The 16,654-nt window shown below is 41.3% G+C and overlaps 1 protein-coding gene and 1 long non-coding RNA gene across 2 annotated transcripts; one reads left to right on the top strand and one right to left on the bottom strand.

The window, feature by feature from the left end:
* The first annotated feature begins 999 nt into the window (after positions 1-999).
* On the top strand, positions 1,000-12,797 carry LOC114453428 (enkurin-like). The gene is made up of 5 exons (XM_028433321.1): positions 1,000-1,277; positions 2,804-2,949; positions 3,027-3,241; positions 3,328-3,474; positions 12,620-12,797. The coding sequence occupies exons 1-5, from the start codon at positions 1,198-1,200 to the stop codon at positions 12,791-12,793; spliced, it is 762 nt and encodes a 253-aa protein (XP_028289122.1). The 5' UTR covers positions 1,000-1,197; the 3' UTR covers positions 12,794-12,797.
* On the bottom strand, positions 3,270-16,471 carry LOC114453429 (uncharacterized). The gene is made up of 3 exons (XR_003672446.1): positions 16,316-16,471; positions 13,011-13,261; positions 3,270-3,542 (listed from the first exon to the last, which is right to left on the bottom strand). It is a non-coding gene; the product is annotated as an uncharacterized LOC114453429 (long non-coding RNA).
* Between the last annotated feature and the right edge of the window lie 183 nt (positions 16,472-16,654).

Raw genomic sequence — 16,654 nt, 5'->3', positions numbered from 1 at the left:
AAATAAGGAAGCGGGCCAATAGGACAATGAACTGGGACGAGGGAACTTTTACACTGTCCCACACCTGGAACACTGTCCTGAGGAGACCAGACTGCTGTCCCACACCTGGGACACAGCGCTGAGGAAGCCGGACTACAGGTGGCGCTGTTCCCCCACTACCTGGAGTAGTGGGAGAATGGCGCCACAACCTGCATAAGATCAGCTGGCAGACACGTCACGTAACATCATGTGACTTCTGAGGAAGACTGCAGGAAGTAGTCGAAACATGTCAAGGTAAAACACGAGACACAGGTCTGACTAAAAAGAATTCTATCATAGTGACGTTACATTGTTATTCATAGTTTTAGGCAAGACGCTCACCTCAGGTCTTGGCTTTGTGTCCTCAAATCTCCTTGACAAATGTCTCAGCAAAGTCACAGCTTATTTTGTTGAATACTATGAAAGAAAGAATCACTTTCAGGCACATTATTCCGCAGGCTCCATAAACAACTACGGCCAGCTCGGAGGGACAAATTTAATCACTACGGAAGCGCAGTAGGAACCAATTCCCCCTGCGTTTGTTAGTTATGCATTATAATTATTTACAGAAGCTACATATTACACAGCACATTGAATCAATACGACTGTATAATTTAGGGCAACAAATGTGCTTTTAATCGCGAAAGAAATAAATATAAAACTGATTGAACGGGTGCTGCGTTCAAGTGCTCGGTTAATCTCGTAAATCATTGTTATAAAGTCGAAGGTACGATTTTGACGGGCGTTATTTTGGAAATCCATGAGTTCAAGACAATAAAGCAAAGACTAAACATTATGTGATTGTGTTTACAGCGACTGCTAAGTTGAAATCTAATATTAAAATCAGCCGGTGCTGATAATAGTATAGAACGTAGGCCAGGTCCTCTGTAGGTGTGTGTGCGTCTGTAGCTAAAACAAACCCATGGTATGCAGACCACTGTGCGGACAGAATATAAAGCAAGGAGCATAAAGGTTATACGTGACAGATCAGATATCATGGGAAGACATGCGTTCAAAAATACCTACTATACCAGAATGCAACACGTCCTCCGCAGGTTGCCTAGCAACTGTCCTGCGCTTGTGTTGGCAAACAAATTCGAGCAAGCTTTTCTTCAGGTTATTATTCGGCCACAGAAACCACTCAGTTGATTCGTACCTTTTGGGTTGAAATTATTCAACATGCCTGAAGGTGTGAAGCCGCCAGAAAGCATCTACAATTGCATTCCAGAGAAAGAGCGGAAGATTGAAAAACCCCCGCTGTGAGTTACATTATCTTAGCTAACTCACTTAGCTAGCCACCATGCTAATTTAGCTAACTACTTTGTTGTTTGCTGTTTACCCTCACACACACACACACACACACACACACACAAAAGTATTTGATCTATGTTGGATTTACTCAACAAGGAGCTCACAATTGACTTATTTAACCCTCATGCACTGTTCGGGACATTTTTGTCCTCTGAGAGAAATTTTTCTGTTTATTTTGGCCATAACTTTGTCAATATGTGGACAAATTGAATAATTTTTGCTCAACAAGCTTAATTTTACATAATTTTTGTTAATATGATTTTAACATTTTTCATTGGTCAACAGTACACTGTGGGCAAATTCTACCCCCTAATGTGTTGTTCGGGACAAAAACGTCCCCTAACTTTAACAGTTTTAAAAATATATTAGATAAATATTTTTTTGAATTTTTTTTGCATTGACCTTTTAATTAACTTCAGTTCTAATCAACAGTAGTGAAAAAATCATTTTCCCCCAGGATTTTAACCCTTTAATCACCAATTTTATAAGGGGTGGTGCTGAAAATTGGAAAAAAAAAGGCACAAAAAGGCTAATTTTTAATAGAAAAGGTGAATGTGGACTGGATTTTTTTTAACCTTTATTACAGTCTTGGTCATGTCAAACATCAGTAAAAAAATTGACTTTATTGCATTATTGGTTTTTGCACAGCACTGGATTTTCTTTTTTTCTCCCATTTTGTCCCATAGACTTACATTATAACCACTTTTTTTTGACTGCACAGCCATGGCACTAAATAATCATGCATTCTTGATTGTTGGTGGTTTACCCTGTTGGTAGGAGGTAAAGTGTGATTTTTACAGTTAATATGGTCATTAAGTTGTTAACTGTAAAAATCACAAATTTTACCTCCTACCAACAGGGTAAACCACCAACAATCAAGAATGCATGATTATGTAGTGCCATGGCTGTGCAGTCAAAAAAAAGTGGTTATAATGTAAGTCTATGGGACAAAATGGGAGAAAAAAAGAAAATCCAGTGCTGTGCAAAAACCAATAATGCAATAAAGTCAATTTTTTTACTGATGTTTGACATGACCAAGACTGTAATAAAGGTTAAAAAAAAATCCAGTCCACATTCACCTTTACTATTAAAAATTAGCCATTTTGTGTGTTTTTTTTCCAATTTTCAGCACCACCCCTTATAAAATTAAAGGGTTAAAATCCTGGGGGAAAATGATTTTTTCACTACTGTTGATTAGAACTGAAGTTAATTAAAAGGTCTATGCAAAAAAATTTCAAAAAATTATTTATCTGATATATTTTTAAAACTGTTAAAGTTAGGGGACGTTTTTGTCCCGAACAACACATTAGGGTAGTGTTTGCGAACAGTCCATGAGGGTTAAGTGACAGGAGTTGTGTTTTTTGGCTTAACTTTGTTATGAAAATGAAGAAATGATCAGTTGTATTCTTTTCTTGAACCTCTGAAATGATTTTAGTGACTGTAGTAATTGATTATTTGGGTCTGTTTGGTAAAGGTATATGTCAAAGCACAGGCCAGCTGTGCTTCTTGAGAGCAAGTCAAATAAGGATGCGAGGAGAACTATGGGACCGGCAAAAATAATGGTGTCGCCTCCTGATAACTACCTCAAGAAGCGCTCAACAGAGGCGAGAGTGTGTAAAAGTGAGTTCCCCAGTTAGGCTGTTTGATTTTCTTTTGAGTGTTGATTATCAGTTTCTTCCTTTTTTGCGTTCTTTCAGACACACCTCCCTCAAACCACGTCCGCACTGTGAGAAAGCCACCAGTTCCTTTGAGGACTGAGGTCCCACTCATGGGAATCCCCACCAAGAAGGCCTGTTTAAACACAACTGTAATGGTGCCGAAGAAACCGCATCCTACAATTGTAGACAGCAACAAAGGATCCAAGCAGCTCCTTGAAAACTCAGGACTTGTCCCAAAATACAGCCGTAAAAAGGTGTTTTCTTGAATTACTCAATACATGGTTTAGTTACAACAGTTTTATTTCAAAACATGTCTAAAGTTTCCTCCTTCTGTTTGCAGGACTATGGTCAGGTGCCTGAGTACCTGCTGCAGCGCAATGAAGAAGAGCGAATTGCTCAGGAGAGGCACGAGGACTTTCTGAAGGAGCAGAGGGAGCAGGCATCCATGAAGAACCTGTCAGAGGAGGAGCGTCAAGCTGTCCTGGAGGTACCTAAAAACATGGCTACACAGCGGCAGTCCTTTTTTTCTGAAACAGCAGGGGATCATTCAGGCACCTGGAACCAGTGAAGAAGCACAGGAAATGAACAGAATGATTCCATTACTTTAGGGAGAGGAATGAACCTTTTCAGCATTGTTGGAATCAATGTACATAAGTTATCCTACTTTTACTTCATTATATGAGTTACATCTTACGTCGTTATATGAGTTACATCTTACTCTTTATGTGTGCCTAATGATTTAAGTATCTTGCTGTGTGTAGTATCATTTAACCTGTTGATTTATGCTTCTATTTGAGTTAACCTAAATCACATGAGTGTTTTATATTTGAGTTAACTTAAATCACATAAGTGTTTATGTTTGAAGGTATGCTTACTCTAGTTGAACTTTGACATGTCTATACAGCATGGTATGTGCAGCTTAACCACTTTACAACAGGTCAAGACTGGAGAAAGAACAGAGGCCGAAGATGACACACACACACTTTCACACAGAGCTTGTTGAAGATGTTCAAGGACATCGTAAAACGAAACTAAGATTTGTGATGCATGAACCCTTTGTCCCTTAGTAAACTATGTATTAGGGCGTTCCCAACTAATAAAAGGCTTGGAGAACCCAGAGCTGCTTCAGAGTGGCGTGGGAGATTGTAACTGAGCAGTCTCTGGTCACTCTCCTTGCAAGTAAAAAGATATCTAACTCTCTGTGTCTCTTTTGTACAGGTTGTGTAATACAAATGTTTGGGGTTTGAACCTAACATTTAATTGGTCCTTCGAGCCGGATTCCAAGATACCTGACGATCCCAGCGGACGAGGTGAGATCCAGAGAAAGACAGTGGCCACTGCTTGAGACCCTTTCCGGGACTGGTCCCTCCCTCGTGGGCTGGGGTCCGATGGTTGACGGAAAGTCCAGGAGACACAGACGAGTGTGAGTATAGATTTCCTTAAAAAGGGGGAATGTGTGAAAGACGCGCGCAGTAAAAGATAAGAAGTACAAGAGGATAGTGAGATCCTCTGTGTGTTAAAGAAGTGACAAGAGGATAGTGAGATCCTCTGTGTGTTGAAAAAGTGAATAAAACCCTGACAATTCTAGACTCTATCAGGTCAAGTAAAAAAGTCCGCAGGAGGGTAGACTCCCCTAGTTTAAAACGACTAGTTAAATTCTACGTAGGTCAGCGGAACCTGTTTGGCAACTGTGTTAAAATTAAAAGTAAAAAGTGAAGTGCACGTTCGAACAAAAAGGTGTGAAAGTGAATGTGTGAATGGAAACATAATTACCACTAGGTAATTATATTTCATGTAAAACAACAAGACTCAAATGGTGAGCCTTTGTGGATGCATGTAGGCAAGAAAACTCCACCTGAAAAGGTTGAAGTGAGTTTTACCACAAAAGGTTGTTGATTGCCATCTTGTTGAAAGAAATCCAGTGATAGAATACAGCAGGTATTAAGACCCACTGGATCCAACATCTAGATCAAAATGGGGAAGGGGCAAAGCAAAACCCGACAAAAGTTAATTGATGAGTTAACTTGTAAAGATTGGAAAATAGTTCAAAAGGCAGATGAGGCCGCGATAGAACCGTTAGGTCGTTGGATAAAAAAGTATAGTTTTAATGGTAAACTATCAACTACTAATGTAAAAGACCTACAACTCAAAATTAGGATCAAATGTAAAGATGATAAAAATAAATTGAAAAAAGAAGGTTATGAACACACGCAGGTCTGGATCAAAATAGCAGGACAGCGTGAGGAGGGTGAGAAGAAGGCGAGACGGGAGAGGGATGAGAAAAAGAAAAAAGGGGCAGCAGGCAGTGACAGTGTAGGAGAGAAACAGACATTGATGTTTCACAGGAAGGAGGATGATGAATTTAGTGGGCCATATGCAGAGGCTAGACAGCTGTTGCAACAACAGGCTGAGGTCTCCGCTCCAGACACACACATAGCAGCGGGGCCACCAGGGGGGCCACCCAAATACACACCTCTTGCAAATGCAATTTCACAGCCCAGTTACGCACCTCCTGTATTTGAAACTCCACACACAATGCTGACCCGTTCAAAAGGCAGTGTAGGAGACTGGTCAAAAGGCTTAACAACCGGAATACAAAATATGTTTTCTCCGAAACCAAAAATACCTGATTTCTCACAAGAGAGAGAAGACACAGATGTTTTCCCTCTAATAGAATTACCTAATCCACGCGCAGGCCAGGAGGGTGAGAGAGAGGTAATTAGAGTATTCAGAACTTGGACTCAAAGTGATGTTAAAAAAGCAGTTGAGGGGATTCCACACCCTAAGGAGGATGTTGAGGAATGCATCACACAAATGGAAAATCTGCGACAATCATATCATTTAAATGGAGCAGAAGTTCAGCAAATATGGATGACCTTAACAGGTCCTGACTGGTTTTATGTAAAAGGAAATTATTCCCCTACTGATGCACAAAACCAGATTCATCCTCCTGAGAGTGGGGAATTAAATGGAAATGTGAATCCGCTTTTAGACCGAATCAGAAACAGATATAGAAGGAGAGCAAATTACACTGAAATTGGAAGGTGTAAACAAAAGCCAGAGGAGCCGTTTGAGGAGTACAGAGTAAGGATGGAGAAAATTTTTAGAGCGCACAGTGGTCTAGTGATGGATGACGCTGATGATGGAGCTTATAAACAACAGCTAAAAAACGCTTTACACTCAGGCTCACTACCAGAGATTAGTGGGTGGGTAAGTCGTCATTATATAGGCATGAGCGGGGGAACACTCGCAGAGTATGTAAATCATGCCCTGCATGCGGAGAAAGTCATTAGCAGCAAAAAAGGAAAAAAGGAGTTGGTCTTCTATCAGGAAGAAGAAGAGCCAGCTGTGTTTTATCAACAAGCCAGAGGTCGAGGTCGCGGACGCGGTAGGGCCAGAGGCAGAGGAGGTTTTGGATCACGCTCAACTGATAACCCCAGAGCGTGCTGGTCATGCGGAAAGGAAGGCCACATAGCGAGAGATTGCAGAAGCAATCCCTCCCCCCACAGTCACGGGACAGCATGACTAGAACATACACAGTTAGGAGAACCTGAGGAAGAGGTTGATGAAGGAGAGGAAGTGTTAAATCTAGAGGATTTGTTTTTTGAGGAGAAAATAAGGCCAGAGATCACTATAATGGTACAAGGCACTCCAGTTAAATTTCTTTGTGACACTGGAGCGTGCAGGACCACAATTAGAGAAAAGCTACCGCACCTTTCATTGGGCCCTAATTATTCTACTGTACGATCAGCACAAGGTGCTATTAAAATGGTCCAAGAAACAGAACCTATATGGCTTAGAGACCCGAAAGGAAAATCATGTCAGCTATCAGTTTTGTGGCTGCCAGAATGTCCAGTAAATTTGCTTGGAAGAGATGCCTTAGTTTCTCTAGGCCTAGCCATTGTACCAACACCTGAAGGATTAAAAATGATCAGACAAAAACCAGATGAAGTATATGTAGTGCAAGGGACAGGGAAACCTAATTACTACTATACACTTGACGTTCCTAACGGGCAACCCATTTCTATGGGAGATTCTCTTATGAATGAAGGGAAAGGAGCGGTGAGGCAGGTTCAGGATCAAATGTCACCAAATGATTTGCATATCACCATGTGGTACACTGACCACGTTGATCCTAAGTATAAAGAACGTTTGGATAAAGTCACACCTGCTAAAGTGACAGTGACATACTTGTATTCTGATGGTATAGCAAATGCTGCAGCTGCAGTCACTGTACCAGATCAAGTTAAAACTTTGTACAGACAACACTGGAACCACATGCACATCTCTCTATGTAAACACACACATGCTAGATGGAGAGATCTCGGACAGCTAGTGAATAGAGGAGAGAAAGCTTGTGATTGGACAGCAACAGGTGTAAACACCTGGTATAGTGATTCAACTGAACTGACCAGAAAAGCATTATTCTGGACTGTGACTGTCCAAGCAGGAGTACATTTGGCTGAAACTGAAAAGTGATACATTTTCTTCACTGATGAGCAGGAGAATTTATTGAAACAAGTTCCCTCTGAACTATGGTCACAAGGACCCACGGATGTAGGACTAGTGAAACGAGCACAACCGGTAATAATCAGGCCCAAAACAGAACATCGTCCTAGAATAAAACAGTATCCTTTAAAGCCTGATGCAATGGAAGGAATAGAACCGGTAATTGAGGATTTAAAGAAAGCAGGTGTATTGATAGAATGCGCAGACTCTCCAGTGAACACGCCTATTTTTCCAGTGAAAAAGGCGCCTCCATCTACAGGGTGGAGGATGGTTCAGGATTTGATAGCAGTGAATAATGCAGTAATTCAGAGGTCTCCATGCGTAGCAGACCCACATACACTATTAAATTCACTGAATCCAAAAGCTAAATATTTTACTGTGATAGACATAAGCAATGCATTCTTTTCGGTACCAGTGCATAAAGATAGCCAATTCTGGTTTGCATTTACTTTCAAAGGGAAAAGATACACATACACCAGGTTGCCTCAAGGTTATTGTGAAAGTCCAACTATCTATTCACAAGTAATTGCTTCTAGTCTTTCCACTTTTGAACCTCCAAGTAAGAGTCAATTGCTTACTTATGTAGATGACATTCTCGTGGCGTCAGAAACAGAGGCAGGCTGTAAAACGGACACGATTGCATTGTTAAAACATTTGGCACAAGAGGGCCATAAAGTAAACAAAAGCAAACTACAGTTCTGTCAGGAAAAAGTAAAATATTTAGGACACCAGTTATGTACAGGGGGGAGAACAATACTGGAGGAGAGAAAAGCTGCAATTCTACAAGCACCCAAGCCACTAACAAAAAAGCAGATGATGTCATTTTTAGGTTTGACTAATTATTGCCGAAGTTGGGTGCCGAATTATGCAGAATTAACTGCACCATTGCAGTCTTTGATGTATAAGGAAGAATTGAAAATGTCTGACAGCCTTAAGTGGACGATTGAAGCTGAAAATGCTCTGTGCAATTTAAAACAGGCCATGGTAAGCAGCTGCACATTGGCCTTACCAGACTACCAAAAGGAGTTTGTGCAAATGGTAGATTGTAAAGGATATTTCATGACCTCAGTTTTGACACAAATGCATGGAAATAAACTCAGGCCAATTGCCTACTACTCGACAAAGTTGGATGCTGTAGCATGTGCATTGCCTCATTGCGTGAGAGCAGTGATCGCTGCGTCATTAGCTGTAATTTCAAGTGCAGACATTGTACTTTTTCATCCGTTACTTTTAAAAGTCCCTCATGCTGTGTCTGCCTTATTATTGCAAACCAAAATGACTTTTCTCTCCCCGGCCAGACATTTATCCTGCATGTCCATTTTACTCTCACAACCACATCTAAAAATAGAACGGTGCACAGTGCTTAACCCGGCTACACTCGTGCCCACGGAAGGGGAGGGGGAGCCTCATGACTGTGAATCTCTATCAGAACAGACAGCTAAGAGCAGAGCAGACTTAAAGGATATTCCTTTACAGCAGGGACACACACTGTTTGTTGACGGTTCTTCTAAAAAGGATGATAAAGGAAAAACAAAGACAGGCTATGCTGTCGTAACACAAGATAAGGTTTTGAGAGCAGAGGCACTCCCTCAACATTTTTCTGCACAAGCAGCAGAATTAGTAGCTCTCACTGAAGCTTGTAAATTAATGAAAGACAAAATAGCAACAATTTACACTGACAGCCAATACGCATATGCAACAACTCATACATTTGCGCAACATTGGAAAAATAGAGGCATGATAACATCTACGGGAAAACCAGTAACGCATGCAAAACTTCTTTCAGAACTGCTACAGGCTATAAATTTGCCGAAACAATTAGCCATATGCAAATGTGCAGCACACACAAACGGGACTGACCCTGTTTCTAGAGGAAATGCATTTGCAGACAAAACAGCAAAACAAGCCGCGCAGGGTGAAATCCATGTTTTCAGTATGTCAGACACTAACTTAAACCATGACATACTACGTGACATGCAACAACAATCACCCAACCAAGAGCTGGAACAGTGGAAACGAAAGGGGGCACAACTAAAAGAGGGAATATACACATGACCAGAAAATAAACCAATCCTACCAAAAAATCTATATAAATGGGCCGCTATATGGAGCCATGGGCAAACACATGTCTCCACAGGGGGGATGTTGAGCTTGGTAGCCAGAAAGTACACAACATATGGATTCAATTCCTATTCAAAAAATTTTTGCAGAGCATGTTTGATATGTGCAAAACATAATGCTCAAGGCAATTTGAGACCAAGAAGAGGACAGTTTCCAAAACCTAATTATCCGTTCCAGCACATACACATGGATTTCATAGAACTAAACAAAAGTGAAGGTAAAAAATACTGTTTAGTCATAATTGATTCTTTTTCAAAATGGATTGAACTATTTCCTACCAAAAACCCAGACGCACTAACGGTAGCGAAAGCTTTGTGTAAAGACATTATTCCTCGCTATGGGATTCCAGAAAAAATCTACAGTGACAACGGTTCTCATTTTGTAAATCAACTAATCTCTAACATAGGCAAAATGTTTTGTATAGATCTAAAACACCATTGTGCTTATCATCCACAGAGCGCAGGGTTGGTAGAGAGAATGAATGGAACAATAAAAAATAGACTTAAAAAATGTATGGAAGAGACAAACAGACCATGGACTAAATGCTTAGATTTAGTAAAGTTGTACATAAACATTACAAGTACAAATGGACTAACACCTTATGAAATTCTGTTTGGCAGACCTTACAGATTGCCTTTCTTTCAAAATGTGTGGGAAACTGATGATGAAAGTACTTTAGCTGACTACATGAGAAAAATGCTGGAGCAACGGAAACAGGTGTTTAATCAGACCGATAACGATGATACATCCTCTGTGTTCCCACAGGATGACCAGCTAGTAGAGCCAGGAGACTGGGTCCTGATAAAAAGTATAAAGAAGAAACATTGGCATTCACCTAAGTGGGAAGGCCCGTATCAGGCACTTTTAACAACTGGCACAGCAGTGAAGGTTGCAGAAAGGAGTACTTGGGTTCATTTGTCTCATTGTAAGAAAATAATTAAACATGAGTAAAATAACTTTTGTGATTATAGCGCAGGCAGTTGCTATCATCCTCTGTATTGTAGTGTTAGTGCTGTGGTATTTGGTGTAGATTAGTGACTTCTCAAAACAGGCACCTCCAGAGCAAAGGCCGACTACAAAGGGGGCCGTAACCATAGGTTGCTGTCGTCTCAAACCCGGTGAAGATTGTCCACCACTCTGGACAGGTGATTTAGGAGGAGTCTTAGGAATGTTGAAAAATGGTGTTGACCCCAGCACATAAGAGGATGGTAGCCGTAGCAGGAGTAATCGGACTCGTTACTATAACTATAATCTTGTTATGGGAAAGATATGAGACACTATCAGCTAAAGAAAAGAGAGCGATCGACTTTGTTCCTGTACACCCATGCTCAGAAAAATATCAGTAACCTGACTTCAACCCAGAAGTAGTTTTGTGTTACAACTCTGTAACTGTGAGCCAGACCATTGTTATTCCTAGCTCCGCCTTTCAGACTGCAGTTCATCGTTCACAGCCAAAAGACTATTTCCGACATACATAGACAGCATCGGAGTACCCAGGGGCGTCCCAGATGAGTATAAACTGGTAAACCAAGTTTCTGCAGGTTTTGAATCTGTTTTATGTTGGTGGTGCACTATTAATAAGAATGTAGACCGAATCAACTACATCCACTTTAATGTGCAGAAATTAGGAAACAAAACTGAAGAAGGTTTCTCCGCTATTCACGAGCAGCTTTCCGCTACCTCTTTAATGGCTTTCCAAAATCGTATTGCTGTTGATATGTTGTTGGCAGAGAAAGGTGGAGTCTGTTCCATCTTTGGGGACCAGTGCTGCACGTTCATTCCGAATAACACAGCAGCTGATGGCAGCCTTACCAGGGCTCTGGAAGGCTTAAAATCCCTTAACAGCAAGATGAAAGACCATTCTGGAGTGGACACATCGCTGTGGAACGGTTTTGGAGACATGTTTGGCAAGTATAAACAATTGGTGATGTCCATCATCATGTCTATCGCTGTATTTGCCGCTATTCTCACCTTATGTGGATGTTGTTGCATTCCCTGCATTAGAGCATTGTGCACTAGAATGATAACCACCGCCATAGCACCTGTTAGAGCAGAGATGCGGGAAGTGTATGCTCTGTTACCTTTTGTTGTAGAAAATCCACCGGAGGATGAGGATGACGATGACGATGACGAAGACATGGCTGTCTTCCTACCTGACTGAGATGATCCATCCCTCTGAGTGTACCATTTTATACTGCATGTATGAATTTGTGACCGAAAATCTTAACCAGAAGTGGTCATTGAAGGATGTAACATAAAGCAGTAAAAGTGAATAAACAGGAGGGAAATGTTGGAATCAATGTACATAAGTTATCCTACTTTTACTTCATTATATGAGTTACATCTTACGTCGTTATATGAGTTACATCTTACTCTTTATGTGTGCCTAATGATTTAAGTATCTTGCTGTGTGTAGTATCATTTAACCTGTTGATTTATGCTTCTATTTGAGTTAACCTAAATCACATGAGTGTTTTATATTTGAGTTAACTTAAATCACATAAGTGTTTATGTTTGAAGGTATGCTTACTCTAGTTGAACTTTGACATGTCTATACAGCATGGTATGTGCAGCTTAACCACTTTACAACAGGTCAAGACTGGAGAAAGAACAGAGGCCGAAGATGACACACACACACTTTCACACAGAGCTTGTTGAAGATGTTCAAGGACATCGTAAAACGAAACTAAGATTTGTGATGCATGAACCCTTTGTCCCTTAGTAAACTATGTATTAGGGCGTTCCCAACTAATAAAAGGCTTGGAGAACCCAGAGCTGCTTCAGAGTGGCGTGGGAGATTGTAACTGAGCAGTCTCTGGTCACTCTCCTTGCAAGTAAAAAGATATCTAACTCTCTGTGTCTCTTTTGTACAGGTTGTGTAATACAAATGTTTGGGGTTTGAACCTAACAAGCATCCATCAACTATTGCCAGTACCTTTTATTGACTCCTGTTTACTCTATAAAATCTCTGAATCCTGATATTTATCTCTCTGTCCTTCTAGACCCTGAAGAAAAACTGGGATAAGGTGCACCATGAGTACCAATGCCTGCCTCTCATCATTGAAACCCTGTCGAGGAAAACCCATAAGCTCCGACTGGAGGAGGCCATGACGCAGCTGGAGAGGGACATCAACCTCTTCGAGAGGTTCAAAACCATCTACATACCCAGCAATTAATACATTAAAGGGGTCAGATTTACTCCAATAAATGTCTCTACCATTCTTCCATTGACATTACACATGTATGGCTCAGACTAACAAAGACACACTTTCAATGATAAATCTATCTTTGATTCTTTATTGATTAACTAAACATCAAGGTTTAAGTGACGATGATGATATATAATCATCATATATAGAATCACTGTGGCAGAGAAGTTACACAAAGCGTCACCTTCCTCCTCCAAGAAACGCTGTCCACCAACTGCTGCCAGTTTGGCAGACACAGGCATCTTCCATGTCGGTTCCAGAACGTCATCATCCACATCTATGACAGGCAGCCCCAGTTTGTGGGCCACAATCTTTCCTACGGTGGTTTTCCCTGCTCCAGGAGGACCCATGAGGAGGATATTCTTGTCCCCCTGGCAGGCGGGTTGGGTGTGCTCTCAGTAAACCCATTCAGGAATCTAATAAGAGCCTCTCCCCCTGCGAAGGACAACAGTTAAACAGGCTTTACTAAGACCTATGAGGCTGCGACATACGTGTGCAGTTAGCACAGAACACTTAACCTACAAGTTAAAGTAGGTCTTCTTTTTTTATTTAATATTACTGAACTGACAGCCTCCTGCTTTCTTCAGAGAGCTGCGACAACTTTCCACGTGTTTTGCAGCTTGTATAACAAAGTGACGTTACATTATTTCGATAAGGTTCATTTGGTCTTCACCTATTTATGAACTATGATAGAATTCTTTTTAGTCAGACCTGTGTCTTGTGTTAGTTCATAAATAGGTGAAGACCAAATGAACCTTATCGAAATATTACGAACAAGTTTTGGACAACAATGTGTCAAAGATTTCCGACGCCTGGAGCAGCTGGAACAAAAAAGGGCACGCTATCGCAACCACCTTAAATTCAACCTGAGATGCCGAGACGAGGGAGTAACACCACCAAGCTTGGAAGTAAAAAACCCCATCCCAACCCAAAATGCAAATAGGATAATAGAGAAAACCCGCACAGCGCTCCTTAAAGAAAGGATACGCTGCACGACAAGCAAAATAACCAACATCAACACAGAGATAAAAACACAAACGGAAGCTTTCAGACTGAAATACCCCACGGAAGAAAACACACAGAAACTCGTAAAAGAACACCTGAGGCAGACGCACGAAATATTTTTTGAACGGACAAAGGTAAGACACATCAAAAAACTGGACAGACTAATAACACGAAAACAACATAGAAATAAGGACACAGACGAAGCGGAAAAAGAAAAATGGGTCAAAAACATCTCACAACGCCGCCTAACAAAGATAGAAATAGACGTCCTGTCTCGCGGACTTAACTATGCTGTCACACCAAACAAAATACCACACGAAGAATTCATCCTAGCCACCGTATTAGCGTGTCAATCCATACCGGACCAGGGGAAAAAAGCAGAGCTAAGGAACGAGATAGCAGGTATTCTAAAATCCGCAAAAATACCACCAGCTAACATAACAAAAGAAGAAGCCAAAGCAATTAAAACATTGGCACAGGACAAGAGCATCACAATCATACCCGCGGATAAAGGTAGGACAACAGTCATTATGGACACTAAGCACTACGAGCAACAGATGGAAAACATGTTAAAAGACACTGAAACATATGAACCGCTCAGAAAGGACCCCACAGAAGAAAAGAAAAGGACACTCAAAACACTACTCAAACCATTACTACAGGAAGGTAAAATAGATAAGAGCACATACAACCACCTCATGCCCACAGCCAGTATCACACCACGAATATATGGCACACCCAAAATCCACAAACAAAACACACCACTACGCCCAATAGTGGACAGCATTGGATCAGTAACATACAACCTATCAAAAGCACTAGTTGACCTCATAAAACCACTACTAGGCCTCACCGAACAACACTGTAAAAACTCAAACCAGTTAGCGCAGGAACTCAGGGACACCACAGTACACCCGGACGAAATATTCATATCACATGACGTAATATCCCTCTTCACCAAAACACCAGTAAACGTAACACTGCAGATAGTAGAGAACCGCCTCAGGACAGACAAGACACTACACAAACGGACCAATCTAGCAGTTAACGACATAACCCGGCTGCTACATTTCGTATCCACATCCACATATTTCCAATTCAGGGGTATTTTATACAGACAGAGGGAGGGCTTTGCAATGGGGGACCCACTCTCAGCCATCATGAGTGGTTTTTTTATGGAGGACCTAGAAGAGAAGGCCATCTGCACGGCACCTGCACAATGCGGTCTCAAAATGTGGAGGAGATACGTGGATGACATCCTGGAAAAAATAAAAACTGGCCACACACAGGAGTTAACAGACCACCTCAACAAAATAGACAGCACAGGAAAAATCAAATTCACACACGAGGAGGAAAAAGACAGTACGATAACCTTTTTGGACATAAACATCACACATCTACAGGACGGCAGCATAAAAATCAAAATTCACAGGAAACCCACACACACCGACCAATACCTGTTATGGACGTCTGAACACCCCACCGCACACAAACTCTCCGCCGTACGAACACTATTCGACAGAGCCACCATGATCACAGACCCACAAGACAGACAGGAGGAGGAAAAACACATCATAAAGGCCTTAAAAAAATGCCAGTACCCCATGTGGGCAATCAAAAAAGGAAAACAACAAATCGACAACAGAAAAAACAAAGAAAAAAAGAGAAACACAAACCAAAAACAAAATAAAACAATGGTGACACTCCCCTACATCCGTGGAATAACGGAAAAAATACAAAGAGCAATGAGGAAACACAACATCAATACACCCGTCAAAACACATCGTAAACTCAGACAACTACTGGTGCACCCAAAAGACAAGATCGAACCGGACAAAAAATGCAACGTCATATACGAAATACCCTGCCTGTCCTGCAATAAAACATACATCGGTGAAACAGGAAGATCATTCAGCACACGGAAAAAAGAACATAAAACAGAATGTGAAAAGGAATCAGCTGGGATGAGCACAAGGGCAACAAAACAGAAAGCACAACAAGAAAACCTGAAATCAGCAATCTCGGATCATTGCAAAAGAGAAAGGCACATTATGGACTGGGATGGGGCAAAAGTGATCGGAAACGAGGACAACAAATTCAAACGGTGGATTAAGGAAGCCATCGAAATAAGGAAGCGGGCCAATAGGACAATGAACTGGGACGAGGGAACTTTTACACTGTCCCACACCTGGAACACTGTCCTGAGGAGACCAGACTGCTGTCCCACACCTGGGACACAGCGCTGAGGAAGCCGGACTACAGGTGGCGCTGTTCCCCCACTACCTGGAGTAGTGGGAGAATGGCGCCACAACCTGCATAAGATCAGCTGGCAGACACGTCACTTAACATCATGTGACTTCTGAGGAAGACTGCAGGAAGTAGTCGAAACATGTCAAGGTAAAACACGAGACACAGGTCTGACTAAAAAGAATTCTATCATAGTGACGTTACATTGTTATTCATAGTTTTAGGCAAGACGCTCACCTCAGGTCTTGGCTTTGTGTCCTCAAATCTCCTTGACAAATGTCTCAGCAAAGTCACAGCTTATTTTGTTGAATACTATGAAAGAAAGAATCACTTTCAGGCACATTATTCCGCAGGCTCCATAAACAACTACGGCCAGCTCGGAGGGACAAATTTAATCACTACGGAAGCGCAGTAGGAACCAATTCCCCCTGCGTTTGTTAGTTATGCATTATAATTATTTACAGAAGCTACATATTACACAGCACATTGAATCAATACGACTGTATAATTTAGGGCAACAAATGTGCTTTTAATCGCGAAAGAAATAAATATAAAACTGATTGAACGGGTGCTGCG

The sequence above is a fragment of the Parambassis ranga genome, chromosome 20, assembly GCF_900634625.1.
Source record: "Parambassis ranga chromosome 20, fParRan2.1, whole genome shotgun sequence".
In the NCBI taxonomy this organism is placed as follows: Eukaryota; Metazoa; Chordata; class Actinopteri; family Ambassidae; genus Parambassis; species Parambassis ranga.
Note: the sequence above shows the minus strand (reverse complement) of the source record. Positions and strands in the feature narration are given on the sequence as shown.

Excerpts from the sequence above, each read along its gene's own strand:
- LOC114453428 (XM_028433321.1), top strand. The coding sequence starts at position 1,198 with ATGCCTGAAGGTGTGAAGCCGCCAGAAAGCATCTACAATTGCATTCCA. Across the intron at positions 3,242-3,327 it reads CAAAATACAGCCGTAAAAAG|GACTATGGTCAGGTGCCTGA; the intron begins GTGTTTTCTTGA and ends TTCTGTTTGCAG. Across the intron at positions 3,475-12,619 it reads AGCGTCAAGCTGTCCTGGAG|ACCCTGAAGAAAAACTGGGA; the intron begins GTACCTAAAAAC and ends CTGTCCTTCTAG.